The 15,325-nt window shown below is 50.4% G+C and overlaps 1 protein-coding gene and 1 long non-coding RNA gene across 2 annotated transcripts in view; both read right to left on the bottom strand.

Annotated features, from left to right (window-relative positions):
* Rfx8 (regulatory factor X8) overlaps positions 1-7,723 on the bottom strand; it is a 59,689-nt gene extending 51,966 nt beyond the window's left edge. The window contains exons 1-4 of the mRNA XM_023565832.2: positions 7,671-7,723; positions 6,660-6,765; positions 3,469-3,569; positions 2,218-2,341 (exon numbers count right to left, since the gene is read on the bottom strand). Of these exons, the coding sequence (XP_023421600.2) occupies positions 2,218-2,341; positions 3,469-3,569; positions 6,660-6,765; positions 7,671-7,723 (384 nt within the window). The remainder of the gene's footprint in view (positions 1-2,217; positions 2,342-3,468; positions 3,570-6,659; positions 6,766-7,670) is intronic.
* A 1,307-nt stretch (positions 7,724-9,030) lies between these two features.
* On the bottom strand, positions 9,031-9,861 carry LOC134471514 (uncharacterized). Its single transcript, XR_010040965.1, has 2 exons — positions 9,487-9,861; positions 9,031-9,388 (listed from the first exon to the last, which is right to left on the bottom strand). It is a non-coding gene; the product is annotated as an uncharacterized LOC134471514 (long non-coding RNA).
* Between the last annotated feature and the right edge of the window lie 5,464 nt (positions 9,862-15,325).

Genomic DNA, 15,325 nt, shown 5'->3' with positions numbered 1-15,325 from the left:
GCGTGAGCCCGCGTTGGGAGGGAGCTCAGGGGCCGGTTCCAATATTTGTGCCTCGGCACCTGGGAAGGTGGCCTTGTGTGGTCTAATTGTCACAAGCACGGAGCCCCCACCAAATATGCAAATTTCAGGGACTCCGACCTGGGCTGGAAGACCAGATGCCAGCTTCTCAACACTGTGCCAGTAACGCTGGTGCCCGTGGGATTGCCGGCGAGGCGACCTGCAGCAACTGCCTTGGGGACAGTTTGGCTGGGATGTTGCTGGCTATGTGTGTTTTGCATTCTGGTCTGCAGGTTCACTCAAGGATACTCACAGCCTGGGGAACATCTTCACAACAGCCACACACACACACACACACACACACACACGTACACACACACACACACGCACGCACGCACATAGGGCACAGGTGCACAAGCCCTGGCAGCACAAACCCACATGCATAGACAGTGCATGTGTGAGCTGTGACCCAGTAGGCCAGTGTCACTGGAACCAGGATGGCTCTTAACGCAACACCAAGGGAGCGAAGTCCCAGTGACTGTGGATGACTTGAGACTCCTTTCAATAATGTCACACAGCAAACTCTGGTGACAGGCTTCGGACCAGCACCATGCATGCTCTGGGACTCTTGATTTTGATTTTCTGGTGCTGGGAATTGAAACGCAGGGCCCTATCACTGGGCTACACCTCACCCTCTCTCCAGCAAGAGAAAACCAGTGCCCAGGATGATGGTCCCCACCGGGGGGGGTCAGGGGCCTCGGATGGGGGACAGGCGAAGTGCTGCATTGAGGGCAGTGGGTTGAAAGATGTCACTCTACTGTGAACATGAGTTTCTCTGGTTCTCTTCTGCCCTTATCTAAGGAAGTTCTTTCAACAATCAGGCCATGAATCACCGGTAATGAAAGTGTGACACAAAACATCCGCCAGGGACCACTGGGAAAGGGAGGAAGGAAGGGAAGACAAGGCAGGAAACGGCCTGGCAGCTTGGGGACCCATCAAGGGAGCCCCTCATCACCCAAATCTTAGAGGCCCTGCTGATGGCCACCCAAAGCAGTCAGGATGCACAGGCTGGAAACTGCACCAAGGCCCTGTCAGCCGAGCCACCAGTCCCAGCGAGGACTGAGCTTGCCCCGAGGAAGAACAGGCCCCCTCCCCCACCCTCCCCCACTGTCGCTGGGCTGTGTGACTCTCATGCACCTCTGTACCTTTGTTCTCCTGAGAAGCCCATAGCCCTGGTGCTCCAGACAGCTCTCACCCTGGGCATGGGGTGATCTCCAACATCTCTGAACCCAGGAATGTGTTGGGGAGCTCTATGTGTGGACAGATCCTGAACCCCTGCCAGAAGGCTAGATTTGCCACATACACACTGTGGTTAGCAGCCATCCTATCCCCAGTCTGCAGGCTTCTTTTCCTGACCACGAGACGATGCTGACACTGCCTGCCTATACCGCTCTGTGTGTGTGTGTGTGTGTGTGTGTGTGTGTGTGTGTGTGTGTGTGCGGACTGGACTCTAAGGTCACTAAGGGCAAGGGTTCTCACCTACCTTGCCCCTGTTGTCCCCTCAGCCTCATCTGCGGGCTGCAGAGGGCTCAGACTCTATCCTGAGCTGCTGTTTGCTGCAAACCCCTCACTCTCAAAGTGGGCAGGAATGAGTCACCCCCTCCAAAGGAGATCTTCAAAGTGTGTGAGTTCTTGAAATGCAACTGCCCTATAGCCACAGAGTGGCTGGGAGTTTGTTTGGCGCTGAGCATCAGGAATTCTAGGCAGGAGTAACTAACAGCCCAGCAAACCTGGCTCTCTGAGAAGCAGTTGGAGTTGCCATAGTAACAGCCGGGGTGGGGGGGATCCACTCCTCATCCCTCCCGGTCCCTTCCTCTGAAGCGTAGGAGGATGGAGACGCAGAGGAAACATCTTGACCATCTGGTGGGCTTTCCAGAACGAAGCCCAGCATACCCACTGAGAACCTGTTAGACCCAAATGCATGTCAGAATGTCCCCAATGACAGTCATGCACCATGTGATGACATTTTAGTTGATGACAGAATGGTGGGCCAGGTGTTTATTGCTCCCAGTGACCCTGCAGCTATTTTGCTCTGAGGAGGAACACTCCGTGATGCTTGAACACCAAGGAAGCAGCTTCAGTGCAGCTCTCTGAGCGCATCTCCACCCCTGGGTGACACAGGACTATAACAAACAGTGCCCTCACGGCTGCACAGTTTACCTTCCCAAATGTCGCTGGGTTGACTTGGTTCTGAGCATTCCGTCCGCAGGTATCCATGTAAATCTCATACATGAGACAGCGAGGCAAGCTGTGCCCTTCACAAATGCAGAAATTGTCCACCAGCCTGGGGGAGAGGAGAAAGAAGAGGACACTGGCATCTTTTTTGGGAGCAGAACATTTTGTTAAACTAATGATCAGACAGGTGTGAGACCCACCAAGTAAAATCCATCTACGCTACTGAGTAGATGGACCCCTAGAAAGCTCACCATCAGTATCAAGGATGAGCCTTTTGTCCTTGGGCTAGTGTGAAAAAATATTGATTATGGACTTTCAGTGACTGATTCCCTAAGCAATGGAGAGCAGTGACTGTTCACACAGCTCCTACCCTGGGTGAGGCATCTGTCACCGGAAACAGTGAGAAGGCTGCAGGATGGACCTTGATTTTATGCAAACCACACTGTGGAAGACAATTGAATCCAAAATAATTACCGTGTCTTTGATTATTTGGAGACTCATTTCCTTATACTGACATGTAAAAGGCTGGCATTTCCTTCTCTTTTCAATTGGCTCTAAGCATTGCAAATAAGGCTAGCCAAGGTGCTAGTATATAATCTCTCTAGCCAACAGACAGTCCTGTTTCTTCGAATAGTGTTCTCTGTACAATACAGACATGTACATGATATAAGCATGGAGATGTTAGAGCAAACAGCTCCAGGAATGTCAACTGGGTATGGCCTCAAAATAAGAGGCTATGACTCCCCAGGGCATAAGAGTTTGCATATCAGAAACCAAAGCGACAACCCCCCAAAACAATTCCACTGCTACCTTAATTGGGTTATGTAACTTGACCTTCTGCATATCTTTATCTCTGCAATTTACAGAGATGCCAATCTTGCAGCTGTTACTCACCTAATTCCTGCCATCCTCACTGTCACTGATCCCTGAGCCACCCCCCTGCTTCACAAGATACTAAATTTTGGGAGAGACCTAGGATCAAGGCCTTGGTCCACGTGTCCTCACAGGGATTGGACTTAGGACCCCTTGACTGCCCTACTATGTCTTGGTGTCTTTACTCTTGCCATGGGTTGCGTTGGTGGTGGTAGATTGGAATTAACTTGCTGGGATTCCAATAACGTCTTGATGGGATCACAGATATAACCTTTTAGATTGTGAGGAAAACTAGAAAGAGGGTTACAATACTTGGATGACTGAACTCAATATTTGGGTTTACAATACCACACGTCATTTTACATAAGGAAAGTGGCCATCCCTGGAGATGGACCCATGAGGGTCTGGAGTGCATTCCCGATGAACTCCAGCAGGTGACGATAGGCAAAGACGGTCTGCACATTCTTTAAACACAGAGGAGTCTTTAAAGCAGGAAATTTACAGAACTGGTCATACACAGCTCACTTCTGTTCCCAAAGAACTAAAGGCCACTGTCACACTTGTGTGGTTCTGGATCTGGAGCCACAAGTGACAGCTGAGTCCTGGGCCTGCAGGAGTCTCACACCAGTCTCCCTGCATCCTCCTGTGCGCATCTCCCCAAGTGCTCCTCTCTCTGTGGATTTGCTTCTGCAGGTACCCATGGCTGGGTTTAGGGCTCACTCTCATCGGGTGTGACCTTGACTGGTTACATCTGTGCTTTGAGGTTCCAGGTGGATATGAATTTGGGGGTGATGGCATTCAGTCCAGAACAGATCCTAAGGTGGCTTTTCTGAGAGGGTGTGGTGTCCCCACCGTGGGACCCAATCTTTCAGGTGCTGCATAGAGATTTAGACTCAGGGCCTTTTTTGGCCTGGAGGCTGACCACAGAGTGATGATGAGCAGTGGGTGGGGCGGTGACAAGCCCACCCATGGAGCTGATGTTAATATTTGCTCTTCTTTCTCTTTTTTCTTAAGGGACAGGGTCTTACTGTGTTACCCAGGCAGGCCTCAAACTTCTTTTTTTTTTTTCCCCCTTTTTATCAGTACCGGGGATCGAACTCACAACTGCCTGCTTGCAAGGCAGGTGCTTATGCTGCTGAGCTAAATCCCAGCCCCCTGGGCCTCAAACTTCTGGGCTCAAGCAGTCTTGCTGCCTCAGCTTCCTGAGTAGTCGGGACTCCAGGCCATACCATGGAGTCTGGTCCTAAGACAACACCTGTTGATATATGAAAAACCCTGAATTGTGGGAAAATGCTGGCGCACTATGGCAAGAAGGGCCACGTGGCAGATTCAAACTGGCTTCTGTTTATTCAGAGCTACAGCAGATTAGTAGGGGACAGATCCCAAAAGCATAGTACAAAACACCGACTCCTGAGATGAATTCCCACCTCCACGTCTGCTCATGGCTCTTCCTCATCACTGGAGGCCTCTGGGGATTGTCCTCCTGTTTCAAAATGATGTGACCGTGGCTCATGGCGTGTGGGGGTGACAAATGGTCATACAACTGAGACACCCAAAACCCAGAATCCCAAATCCCCAACTCCTCCAAACCCAAACCTCTTAAAGCGCTGACATGTAGCCACCAGAGAGAAATTCCCACTATAAAACCTTATCTTGTGTAGGAAACTACACCAATGTGTAGGAAAAACCAGTGCTCTAGGACACACGTGTGGGGGTGTATAAGGCACAGATGGATTTGCGTTTAGACTTGGGATTCGTCCCAAGACATCTTGCTAAATGTGTGCAAAGATTCCAAAATCTGGAAAAAAAATCAAAATCAAAACTCTTCTGGTCCAGTCATTTTGACTCAAGGGAGCCTCAGCCAGTGCTGAGATTAACAATGGGGACCAAGTCCTCTCAGCACGCGGGAAGCTCTTGGCTTGGTCTTCAGTACAGCGAAATAACATCCATGAGGATCCGCAAAGGGCTGTCACCCGGCCAGCACCTTCCTCGAAACCCACAGAAAGAAAGGGCTCCCTGAGTTTGAGACCCATGTTGCTTCTTTGGTCCTGGCTACTCTGAAAGTCACCACCATCTTGGGCCACATCCTTGAAGGTCCCCCAAGCCTGGACGTGGGCAGCAGGAGGACCCTTGCCAAGACACGCAGAGGATGTCAAGGCCGGACCTCAGTCCAGCACTAGTGCCCACACATGGCAGAAACTGCAGCGAGGACCCCAAGCCAGCCCTCTGCAATGCTGCTGAGACTCCGTTTAAACTCTTGAGTGACCTCAGCGAGGAGGAAGCAAACATATGGCATGCAGGCCACACTGGCAGGCACCAGCAGCAGTTACTGTTAGCATTTTTATGCCTCCCATCAAATGCAGAGTGGGGTCAGAAGTCAGAAGTAGGGGGAACAGGGCAGTACAGAGCACCTGCTGGGGGAGACCCTGACCTCCAGAGAGGCCGAGTTAGGAGGGTGCAGGCAGAACTACCGCAGGGCACCACCACCAGCCAGGGTGACAGGTGGGCCAGGTCACTAAAGTCCTCTCCTAGCTGCCCAATCTCATTGTTTCTCCAGTCTCCAAGGAGACAAGGGCAGCAGAGCAGCCCCTCCCTCTGAGAAGGCCTCGATGCAGTCCCGCAGGTCAGTGGTCTCCCTTCTCCCGAGCCTGGCTCTTCCCATGAGGATGGACGTGGGAACTGGAGCTCCTTTTGCTCTGGTCTGGTTCTGTGCTCTTGAAATACACTTCTGTTGTATTTCAGCCGGTTGCGGGAAGGTCACATGGACAATTGGGACAAGGCTCTGCTGTCTCCAGCCAGGGCTCAGTGTGCCCAGTGCTCAGTGCGCCCAGAAATTGGGCAGAGGGAGGTCTTTGGGGTCTGCCTTGGGCCACAAGCCAGGCCACATCACACATGTGGGGTCTGCACCCACTTTCCCCCTTCTCTGTGCTGCCTGAGATCTGCCCTCACCCTCCCACACCCGCCCTTCCTGGTGGGATGGCTGTCTCCACTGCAGACTGATTGGGGAGAAGTGACCCTGTGAGGTGACAATGGTGATGGTGGCCCAGGGTCTCAAACAGATGACAGGACAGCGAGGCTATACTCAAAGTTCATCTGGTCCTCCCCCAGGAGCCCGGCTCTGGAAGTCTCCACAGGCCCTGGGGGCTCTGTACACCATCAATGTGGTCCCTGCTATACGTGGCCTGGTCTCCCTGGAAACCCTAGACACCAAGGTCCCTGGAAATCGCAAGCCCCAGGCTGGGTTCCATGCCAGTGTCCTGCCCACCTGTGCTGCCCCTCTGCTCGTGAGCCAAAGCCCCTGCCACTTTCACTGCCTTCCGAGGACCCTAAGAAGTGTGCCTGGGGCCCGGAAGCTGGAAGGGCTGTGCGCGAGGACACAGGTCTTGCATCTGGCCTGGCCGCTGGAGTGGTCCTCACCCTCCTAATGGCTTCAGTTTACCTCTGAGGATCGAGGGCACCATCTTGTCCAAAGGAGGATTTTCAGCTGCATTTCATCCTCTCGCCGTTCTTCCCAATCTCTGGAGTGACGTCAGGACCCCGAGAGCCTAACTTACTAAACGGAGGCCTGGTGGCGCTGCCGTGGGCACCCAAGGAAGGGTGGCCGCCAGGTCCTTTCTGGTGAGGACTCGGCTGAGAGCTGGGAGGCCGCGCTGCACCTTCCTAAAAACCGGTGCAGCACCGTTTCTGGTTGGAGTTTTACTCATTTATTCATTTGCTTCCTCAGGTCTGCACTAGGACACGCCCACAGGTTTTCTTTGGGGGAGCACGGTGACCCCGCAGCTCCTTTGGGGTTTTAAGTCACAGTCGCACCCTTGGTTTCTCTGTTCCACACTCGCCATCTTTTCAGCGCGTCCTCCTGAGAAATGCGCCGGGAATCCTGGAGGCCTGCGCTTCTCGCAGGCCGCCTGACCGCGACCGTGTCGTGTCCCCTGAGGTCCGCGCCCTGGCCGCCTGTCCCTCCGCCTCTCCACAGTGCTGCGCACAGGGCGTTCCTCCCGCCCGGGAGCTAGAGGTCCCTCCACCCCAGATTGTTTTCCCTGCCTCTGCTTAAACAGCGGGGAGTGACCCTCACAAAGCACAACGCATTGTTACAGACAAAAGTTGCTGTGCGTCGTGTGTGACCCCATTTCGGATCTCACGCTAAGCCAAAACATCGTGGGGCCCGCGAACTCTGGGCTCCCCTGGCCAAGCAACGACCCCCCAACTCTGTGAGATGGGGTGCCTAGGACCAAAACCCTGGTATCCATAGTGCAGTTCCCGACCCAGAGGTTCATAGAGGTGTGTGTGTGTGTGTGTGTGTGTGTGTGTGTGTGTAGTCTACACCGTCGCTACATCTGGGCTTTGATGCCAGCTTTAAAAGACGCTTTGGGAGGCTGAGGCAGGAGGATCGCACACAATGAAATAAAATGAATGGGCTGGGCATGAGGGTGAGTACCAAGGCCCCGCCCTTTGGGAACCTCCTCTGGGGCCGCAGCCCCTACCCTAGGCTTTGGAGCCTCAGGCAGCAGCTAGGGGGCGACGCTCCTCCACCTAGTTCCCTCCCGGTCCCAGTCCTGGCCGCTCACCACCGCAGGATGCGGCCATGCAGGCCCCGGGGGTCCGCGGGCGCCTCGGCCATGGCCCAGCGCAGGGCGAGCGGTCGGATCGGGGCTGCACCGGTCCCGCCACCCGCAGTGTTTATTTTAGAGCGGGGCACGCGGAGGCGCGGCGCGGGACAAGAACCCGAAGACCGCAGCCAGAGCTCCCGCCCCCTGCGCTGCGGGCCAGGGTCTCAGGCAGGCGGTGCCCCGCCCACTTTTGCACCAGAGCGGGAAGCCGCAAACAAAACCCAAGGGGTCGCCTTCAGGTTGAGGCAGGCCTGCAGTGTGTGGCCAGCTGCGGTGGTGCTCGCACTCCCGAGGCTGAGGCAAGAGGTCCCGGCTGGTCGGCTGGTCAGAGGTCAGTCTGGGCTAGGTAGTGAGTGGAGGCCACCCTGGACTACCCAGAGGGACCCTGTCTTGAAAATCCAAAACAAAAAAAAAATTGCATCACACTGTCTGATTTTGGGCCCTTTTTAAAAATACTGATGCCAGGCACTACCTCTTCCTCTTTCCCAGGAGGTCTTGTTGCAAGGGGGTGGGAAGAGGAGAACACTGTCTTGGTGGAGGCGTCTTGGTTTATGTCAGTGGCCCCCAAGCCTCTTGCAATTATGCGTTTGTGATTGGTTCATGGTCTAGCGCTTGGATTGGTGGAGTGAGTGTTACACATGCCTAGGGGTGGAGCCAGGATACGATGGAATAGCGGGAGGAAGGTGTGTTTCTCTCTCTCTCTCTTGCTGGTTTCTGCCTTGCTGTTTGCAGCTGCCATGAACTGTGGCCAGGCTTCCCATGCCTGCCTTGGAGCCAAATGAGTATGGACTGAAACTCAAGAACTGTAAGAAATAAACCTTTCCTTCCTTCATTTTGGGTGTTGGGTATTTTGTCCCAGCAATGAGTAAAAAGTAACTAAGTTGGAGCACCCAGGAGTCCAGTGGTGCCCACCTAGGCCATGGCTGCTCCTTTGTGAGGCCCAGACCTGCAGCTTGGCCCTGGCCGCCTCTGCCCCGCAGTGCTGTTCCTGTTAACCTTCCTGCCCCGTGCTGCTGGGCTGGGTCCTCTTTCCCACCCTTGCTTCCTTCGAGGGAACCGTGTGGTGGTGGCATTAGGGTCGCACACATTTTGGTGGCGTGTGGCATTGTTAGGGGCTGTCAGGCAGCTGGACAGTGGTGTCTCCTGGTGAGGACATCTCCATCTGGACTAAAAACACAGAGGACTCAGCAGTAAGACACAGCCAGGATGAAAATGGACAGATGAGCAGGTCTCTATAGGCACTACACAAGTGCCCATGAAGCAGAGCAGAAGATTCTTAGCATCGCTGAACATTAAGGAAAGGCAAATCAAAACCAAGCCCATTGGTATGGCCATTTTTTTAAAACTAGGAACTAACCCGTGTTGGTGAGGCTGTGGAGAAACTGGGGCCCTTGTTCATTGCTGGTGGGAATACAAAGTGGTGTGGCTGCTATGGGAGGCAGCTTGGCCATTCTCTGAAAATTAAACATGGAATTAATGAATGACCGGCAAATTCTGCTCCTGGGCAGGTGCACAAAGAAACGTAGCTCAAGGACCGAATCCGATCTGTCCAACGATGTTCATGGTCTCACGATTCAGCATTTTTCACAATGCAGAGCAACTTGAGGACCATGTCCAGTGACAGCCGGACCCATCAGCAGAACGTGGCACGGATACACCACAGGACAGTACTGAACCTTAAAAAGTAATGAAATCATGCCTTGTCACAACACGGATACATTTTGGACACATTGCAGAGTAACAAAAGTGAGACCCAAAGTGTAGTGCTGCTTACCTGAAGCCTAGGATAGGTGAACCCTCAGAGCCTGAGAACAGATGGTGGTTATCAGGATCTGGGGGCAGAGGGAGATGGGAGCTCAGGCTCAGGAGTGCAGCGCTGCGTCTTGTGACAGATGGCTGCTAAGCAAAGCAGGTGTTCTGAGGGGCCAACTTCTCTCCTTGAAAGTGAGAAAGCTGCTGTCCTTTTAAATGGCTCTTAACGCCCCTTCAAAGTTGTTCTTTCTTTTTATTTGGCTTTATCCAGAAACTCAGGAGGGATCATCCAAGGTCACCAGAGCCACTCTGACTCTTTTAGGGGACCTTAAAGTAACCTTTGCCCAGTGTAATACCAAATCGAGCATGCCCGGATGTGTTCATGACAGCCATCTTTCTTTGTTTCCATGGGATCTAGGACCTGGAACTGAGCATGCTCAGAAGGGTGCACCTTAAATGGAGCATGCTCAGAAGTGTCCCTATCCTTACATACACTTTCCCATATGACTATGTAGTTAACTCCTTGAATAAAATCCCTGTACTTTTTCAAGGAGAAGCCCTGTTTTGTGAATAACTTCAGTGTGCTCCTTCCTTGCTGCAGGAAACAAATCTTTTTCTACTTTTTTGTCTCCTGGTTGTGCTCTTTGCCTTTGCACGCACCAAGGTGCAGAACTATTACCTTAGGTTACAGGATAATGAAAAATTGTAAAGATAGTAGCAGTGACAGTTTGCACACGGATGTGAATGTCACTGAATTACACTTAAAAATGGTTAAAGTGATTTTTTGTCGGGTATATTTTACCATTTTAAAACAGCCCCCTCCCTACATATTTGAGAACCACTTCTGGAAGTAGACAGAGATTCATTCAAATGAAAAAAAAAAAAAAAAGTGGCAGCCTGGGACAGTTGTTGGGAAACACCAGGGATCTCCAAGGCCAGCACCCTCCCTTGAGGAGGGGCGTGGTCACCAAGGGTGAGGCTCCAAGGACAGTTCCAGTGAAGCTGGTGGAGGACACTGCAGGAGGACCCTGAGCCTGAAGTTTGATGAGGGCCCTGGATTTGGCTCAGGATGGCCTCTGGCTGTCCCCTAGAAACTATACAGCGCCTGGTCCTAGTGCCTGGGGAATCTTCAGGGTCAGGACAGTGGGAGTAAGTCCCTAATCAGTCAGTAAGTGGGTCACTGCTGCCTGTTTATCTCCTCAGCCCAAGTTTCTGCTGCTTGAAAAAGCCAGAATTCCCTGGCACCAGAAGGCGGTGCCAGGAGATTCCTTTGTGACCCCTTAGAATGGGGGGTGACTGGCGGGGGTGATAAGCATTCGAGCAGCTGGTCCCCCACCAGTGCCAAGAGACTGCTAGGCAGGAAAGGCAAATGGCAGCTGCAACCCAGATGTCACAGAAGGGAGAAGGCAGTGAGTACTGTGCTTCGAAAATCCCTCCAGGGCAGCTCCAGCTCAGCTTTCAGGTTTTCTCTGGAAGAGCTGACAGATTCAATCTGACAAGGAGGAAGGTATATAAATAAGGCTCCTCCTCTGTGTGCTGGGCCAGGAATTCTCAAATCCTGAGCTTCCCCCAGCGGGCAGGGGTCTTATTCAGGGGTCCAGGGAAGCTGAAGGCAGAGTTCTTTTCCTTCCTCATGCTGTTCCTACCAGCTCCCTTCCAACAGGTGACCTGCCAAGATGCCCCCATTTATGTCCCCGGAGACTGGGAATAACTGTAGCAAGAGCCTTGTGATGTGACTCTTTTTATTTACTACCGGTCAAGCATAATGTTTGCCTGCGTACTGAGCACCAACCAGTACAGGCACTGGGGCACACCTGGCAATGCCACAGAAACACCGCAACCCTCTGGTTGACCAGTAGTCTCTTTGCTACTGACTGCATTGAATATCAGATGCTACAAAATACAAACCTCACCTCATCTTGTCCCAGAGCTGTGGAGGCCTGTTGGCTACATGACTCTAAAAATGCACTTCACCCCCTCCATCCCGAGGGCCTATTAATTTCATCTCCTACAGGTGCCAGCTGGTATCCCTAATTTGATCAGCCATCATATACATTGAGGCAGTTAGCAGCAGCTGTGTGTTAATGCAACAACACCCGCAGAAAACGTAACCACAGCTTTTCACTTCCCGTGTGGTAAACCTGCAAGAGACATTTGCCCCTGCATGGGTCTGTAACAGCAGAGTCATCGTGGCTTTCAGGGGAATGTGGAATTGCACCTGACATAACAAAAAATCATTCTGCGGCACCCACTGTGAGAAGCCTGGCCCGCACACATGACTGGTTCCTGAAACGTCTGGTCTCCGTCTGCTTCTAGGTTCTGTATCTTCATTCTAACACCTAATGCCATTGCAAGGGAAGTAAATCTCAGTGTTTCTACAGTGATTCCAGCTCCTTATGCTGCAACTTACACACACAGAGCTTTTTCTTCCCCTGTTGGAGAGAATGTCTCTTTTAGCTACACAGAACTTCCTTTGCCGACTTTGTCTAATTGGCTTCTAGATTACCCAATTAGTCTCAATTCACCTTCTGAGAGGGCACCAGCTGGGCTTTGTCTGCACACAAAACCATGTCTGATGATCCTGGGTGCTCGGTTTCACCCAGCTCTGGTAATTAGTCACTTTCTGTCGAGGTACCCAGGTGTCTTCAGGAAATGGTGTATTTTTCAATAAAGCGAACGAGTGATTGTAATGCATGAGGCCAGACCTGGCAGACCTGGCATTGTGGGGAACAGACAAGCGCGTAGACCATCCATGGCGGACAGAAAGAGCAGAAGGTGTGGCACTTCAAACTCGGGGACTGCGGAGACTGACGGACTCTGGACAGATCCCAAACTGCTCTCACAGGGTGGAATTTTCCTTGATCTGTATTGACCTCTTCAGTATCTGGGTCTTGCCCCAGTTGAAATTAGTTTGAGCATTGCTTTGCTTTATTTCATTTCATTTCTTTCCTCCCTCCCTTCCTTCTTTTTATTGGGCTTCTTGCTGTATGGCCCAGGCTAGTCTTGAACTCCTAGGTTTAAAGATCCTCCCATGTTGGCCCTGCCGAGTAGCAGGAACTGCATGTCCCCTCTCCTGGCTCCTTGCCATTTCTGGACCTGAAATCCATATCTGGAGCACAGGGGAGACCTCCCATTGCTACTGAGACTGTTTTTCCCAATTCAGCCTGCCTTCCCCCGCCTTTGCCATGGTCCGGTGGAAAGCTGGCCGCATGGGTGTGACAAATAGCACAGGGACTCAGGGAACGTATGGAATGAAACAGAGCAGCTTCGCTCCTCACAGGATGCTTGCAAATTATATTTGTAGAGCAACTCCATTGAAATTTGTTATAATAAACGTGGAGTTTTCCTGAAGTCTGATAGAAAACCAAGCAAAACAAGATTGTTGTGGCTTGTGTCTAGAGTGTGTGAGGCTGGGATTGATTCATGGTGCAGTGCTGGGATCAAGGCACTGGGATTAAGGTGTGAGTGCTGCCTACTCCATGTGCCCTTAGTAAGATAAGGTACAGAAAGACCCTTGCTTTTTTTGCTGCCTTTTGCCTGCTGGGAACCCCTCTGCCACCCTGTCTTGGAGCCAGCTGACTGCGAACTAAAATCTCTACTGACTGAATTACATAAACCTTTCCCCTTCTAATTTTGGATGTAGGGTATTTTGTCACAGTAACAAGAGAAAAATAGCTAAATCAAAAATGAAAAGTGGTTTTCTTTCCTTTCTTGCAGAGATTAGTTGGAATTTAATAAGTCATCTTGTTACAACTGTCACATAAATGAAGCAGGCAGTTAGGCACTTTTCCAAATCATAATTATGTACAAAAACATAAATCTTATGCTAGCTCATTAAATAATTTTCCAAAAGAATAGGAAAAGGCATACTCAAGCAGTTATTTTGGATTTGTTTAAACATTATTTTAAAGGTTTGTATGGGCATAGGGAAATTTCTTGAAAGCAAATTCTGTATGGTGGTGTTGGCTGGCTTTTCGGCACAAATATCTTCATTGTTCCTTGCAGTGCAGGTTAGAATATTCTCGCAAAGCTGCCCACTCCCACTGCGCTGTGTGGATTTGTGTGTGGTTCTTGTTACTATCCCTCCTGTGAAAAGCATTTCACAAAATCATCTGTAAACAGAATATATGTTTGGCGCATCTTTCTAAAGGACCGCAGACTGGGTTTGGCTGGATCACGTGATCCTTGTTAATTACCAGTTAGATTCTCCCAGCAGAAAGAAGCAAGCAGACTGCTTTACTAAGAGCATCTGTCTGGGGCCCGGCTGAACACAAAAGTCTGCAAATCCTGATGGAGTCTAAGGACAGTGTTTTAAAAAAGCTTGCTGTTTGGGTTAAAGATGTCTCCATTAAAGATGAGTAATAGCAAGGCCCTCTGTCTGAGGTGTAACTGGGAAAACTTCTTTGCTGGTTACACCTAGAACGGAAAACTAATGTTTAGAATATATAAAGAACTGAAAAAAATCAACCCCCCCAATAAAAGACCTACTATAAAAATGGGAAACTGAAATGTACAGACACCTCAAAGAGGAAGTACAAACAGCCAATGATACAGGAAAAAATGTTCAGCGTCTCTGGCCATTAAAGAGATGCAAATTAAAACAATGCTGAGATTCCATTTCACTCCCGAAAGGCTGGCTGCGCCAAGAAGTCAAATAATAACAAAAGCTGAAGAGGCTTTGGAGGGGGTGGGGGAGAGGAAACTTATGCTGTCATTTGTAACAAGAATTATACAACCATGATGGAGATCAGTAGGAGACAGAGTCCTCAGAAAGCTGTTCCCTTCCTACGTATCTTCCCTAGTGAGTTGGGGTATCACAGTGATCCATGCACTCCTATCTTTATAGCAGCACAACTTGTAATAGCTACCTCTGTTTTCTTTTTTTATTTGTACTGGAGATCAAACTCACAACCTTGCACTTGCTGGTAGGCTCTGTGCTGCTGAGCTAAATCCCCAGCTGTAATAGCCACATCTTGAAAGCAACCCTTCGTCCATCAAAAGAGAAATGAATGAATAAAATGCCCTGTTTACACACAGGCGAGCACTAGTCTGCTACAAAGAATGATACATGAGGGTCATTTGTAGTGCTGTGTCCAGTGGGGGTAGATTTTATCTAGGTTTTCTAAACGTATATAAATAAACAGAGATAAAAGTTTAGAGGGAGAAGCTTCATTAGAAAGGGAAAGAAATAAGGAAATAGATCATTACCTTGCTGGAATAAGGTAGCAAACCCAGAGCCAGGATCCAGAGTTTTTATCTGTAGTTTCGTTTCTCTTGAGAGTTATTATAACTCGATTGGCTGTTTTAAGCTCTGAGATGCCAAATTCTGCCACTGTCTCTTTTTATTGTTTATGTGTACATTTTGGGATAAGCTTTTCTTGGTCTCTTTGGTTTTGTCAAGGTGTCTGGGAGAATTCTAGCAGAACCTCACAATTAGGGCTGAAGGCAAAGGAAGGATACATGTACGCATTAGTGTATTAATATGGTGAGAAGAGTGAAATATAGAATATATGTTCCTCTGTGGGTGTGTGGGTGTCCAGGAGTGAATATACGTTTTACACACGGAGTTTTTCATTATGTAGGCCCCACCTCTTCGTGGGTTTTTGTATTTAGCTAGAAGAGGAAAAGAGAAATTGGGGCCATGTTGCCAAAGCAAAAGGGGCTGCTTGTCAGCGTTCTCTGCTTTTCTTAATTGCTCTCTCATGAGGCTTTAACTCTTTTAGTCAAGATTTGTTAGAAGCCTCCCGAAGGCTCTTCTCTTCCCTGCCTGTCTCCCAGCCCTTCTTGCAGCAGGAAAATGGGTGAATCTTAGGTCCTCACGCTAAGCGCACTCAGTTAGACAAGAGCTGGAGTACCGCACG

Source organism: Cavia porcellus, unplaced genomic scaffold (genome assembly GCF_034190915.1).
Source record: "Cavia porcellus strain 051 isolate PalLab524CR breed Dunkin Hartley unplaced genomic scaffold, mCavPor4.1 scaffold_18, whole genome shotgun sequence".
Classification (NCBI taxonomy): Eukaryota; Metazoa; Chordata; class Mammalia; order Rodentia; family Caviidae; genus Cavia; species Cavia porcellus.
Note: the sequence above shows the minus strand (reverse complement) of the source record. Positions and strands in the feature narration are given on the sequence as shown.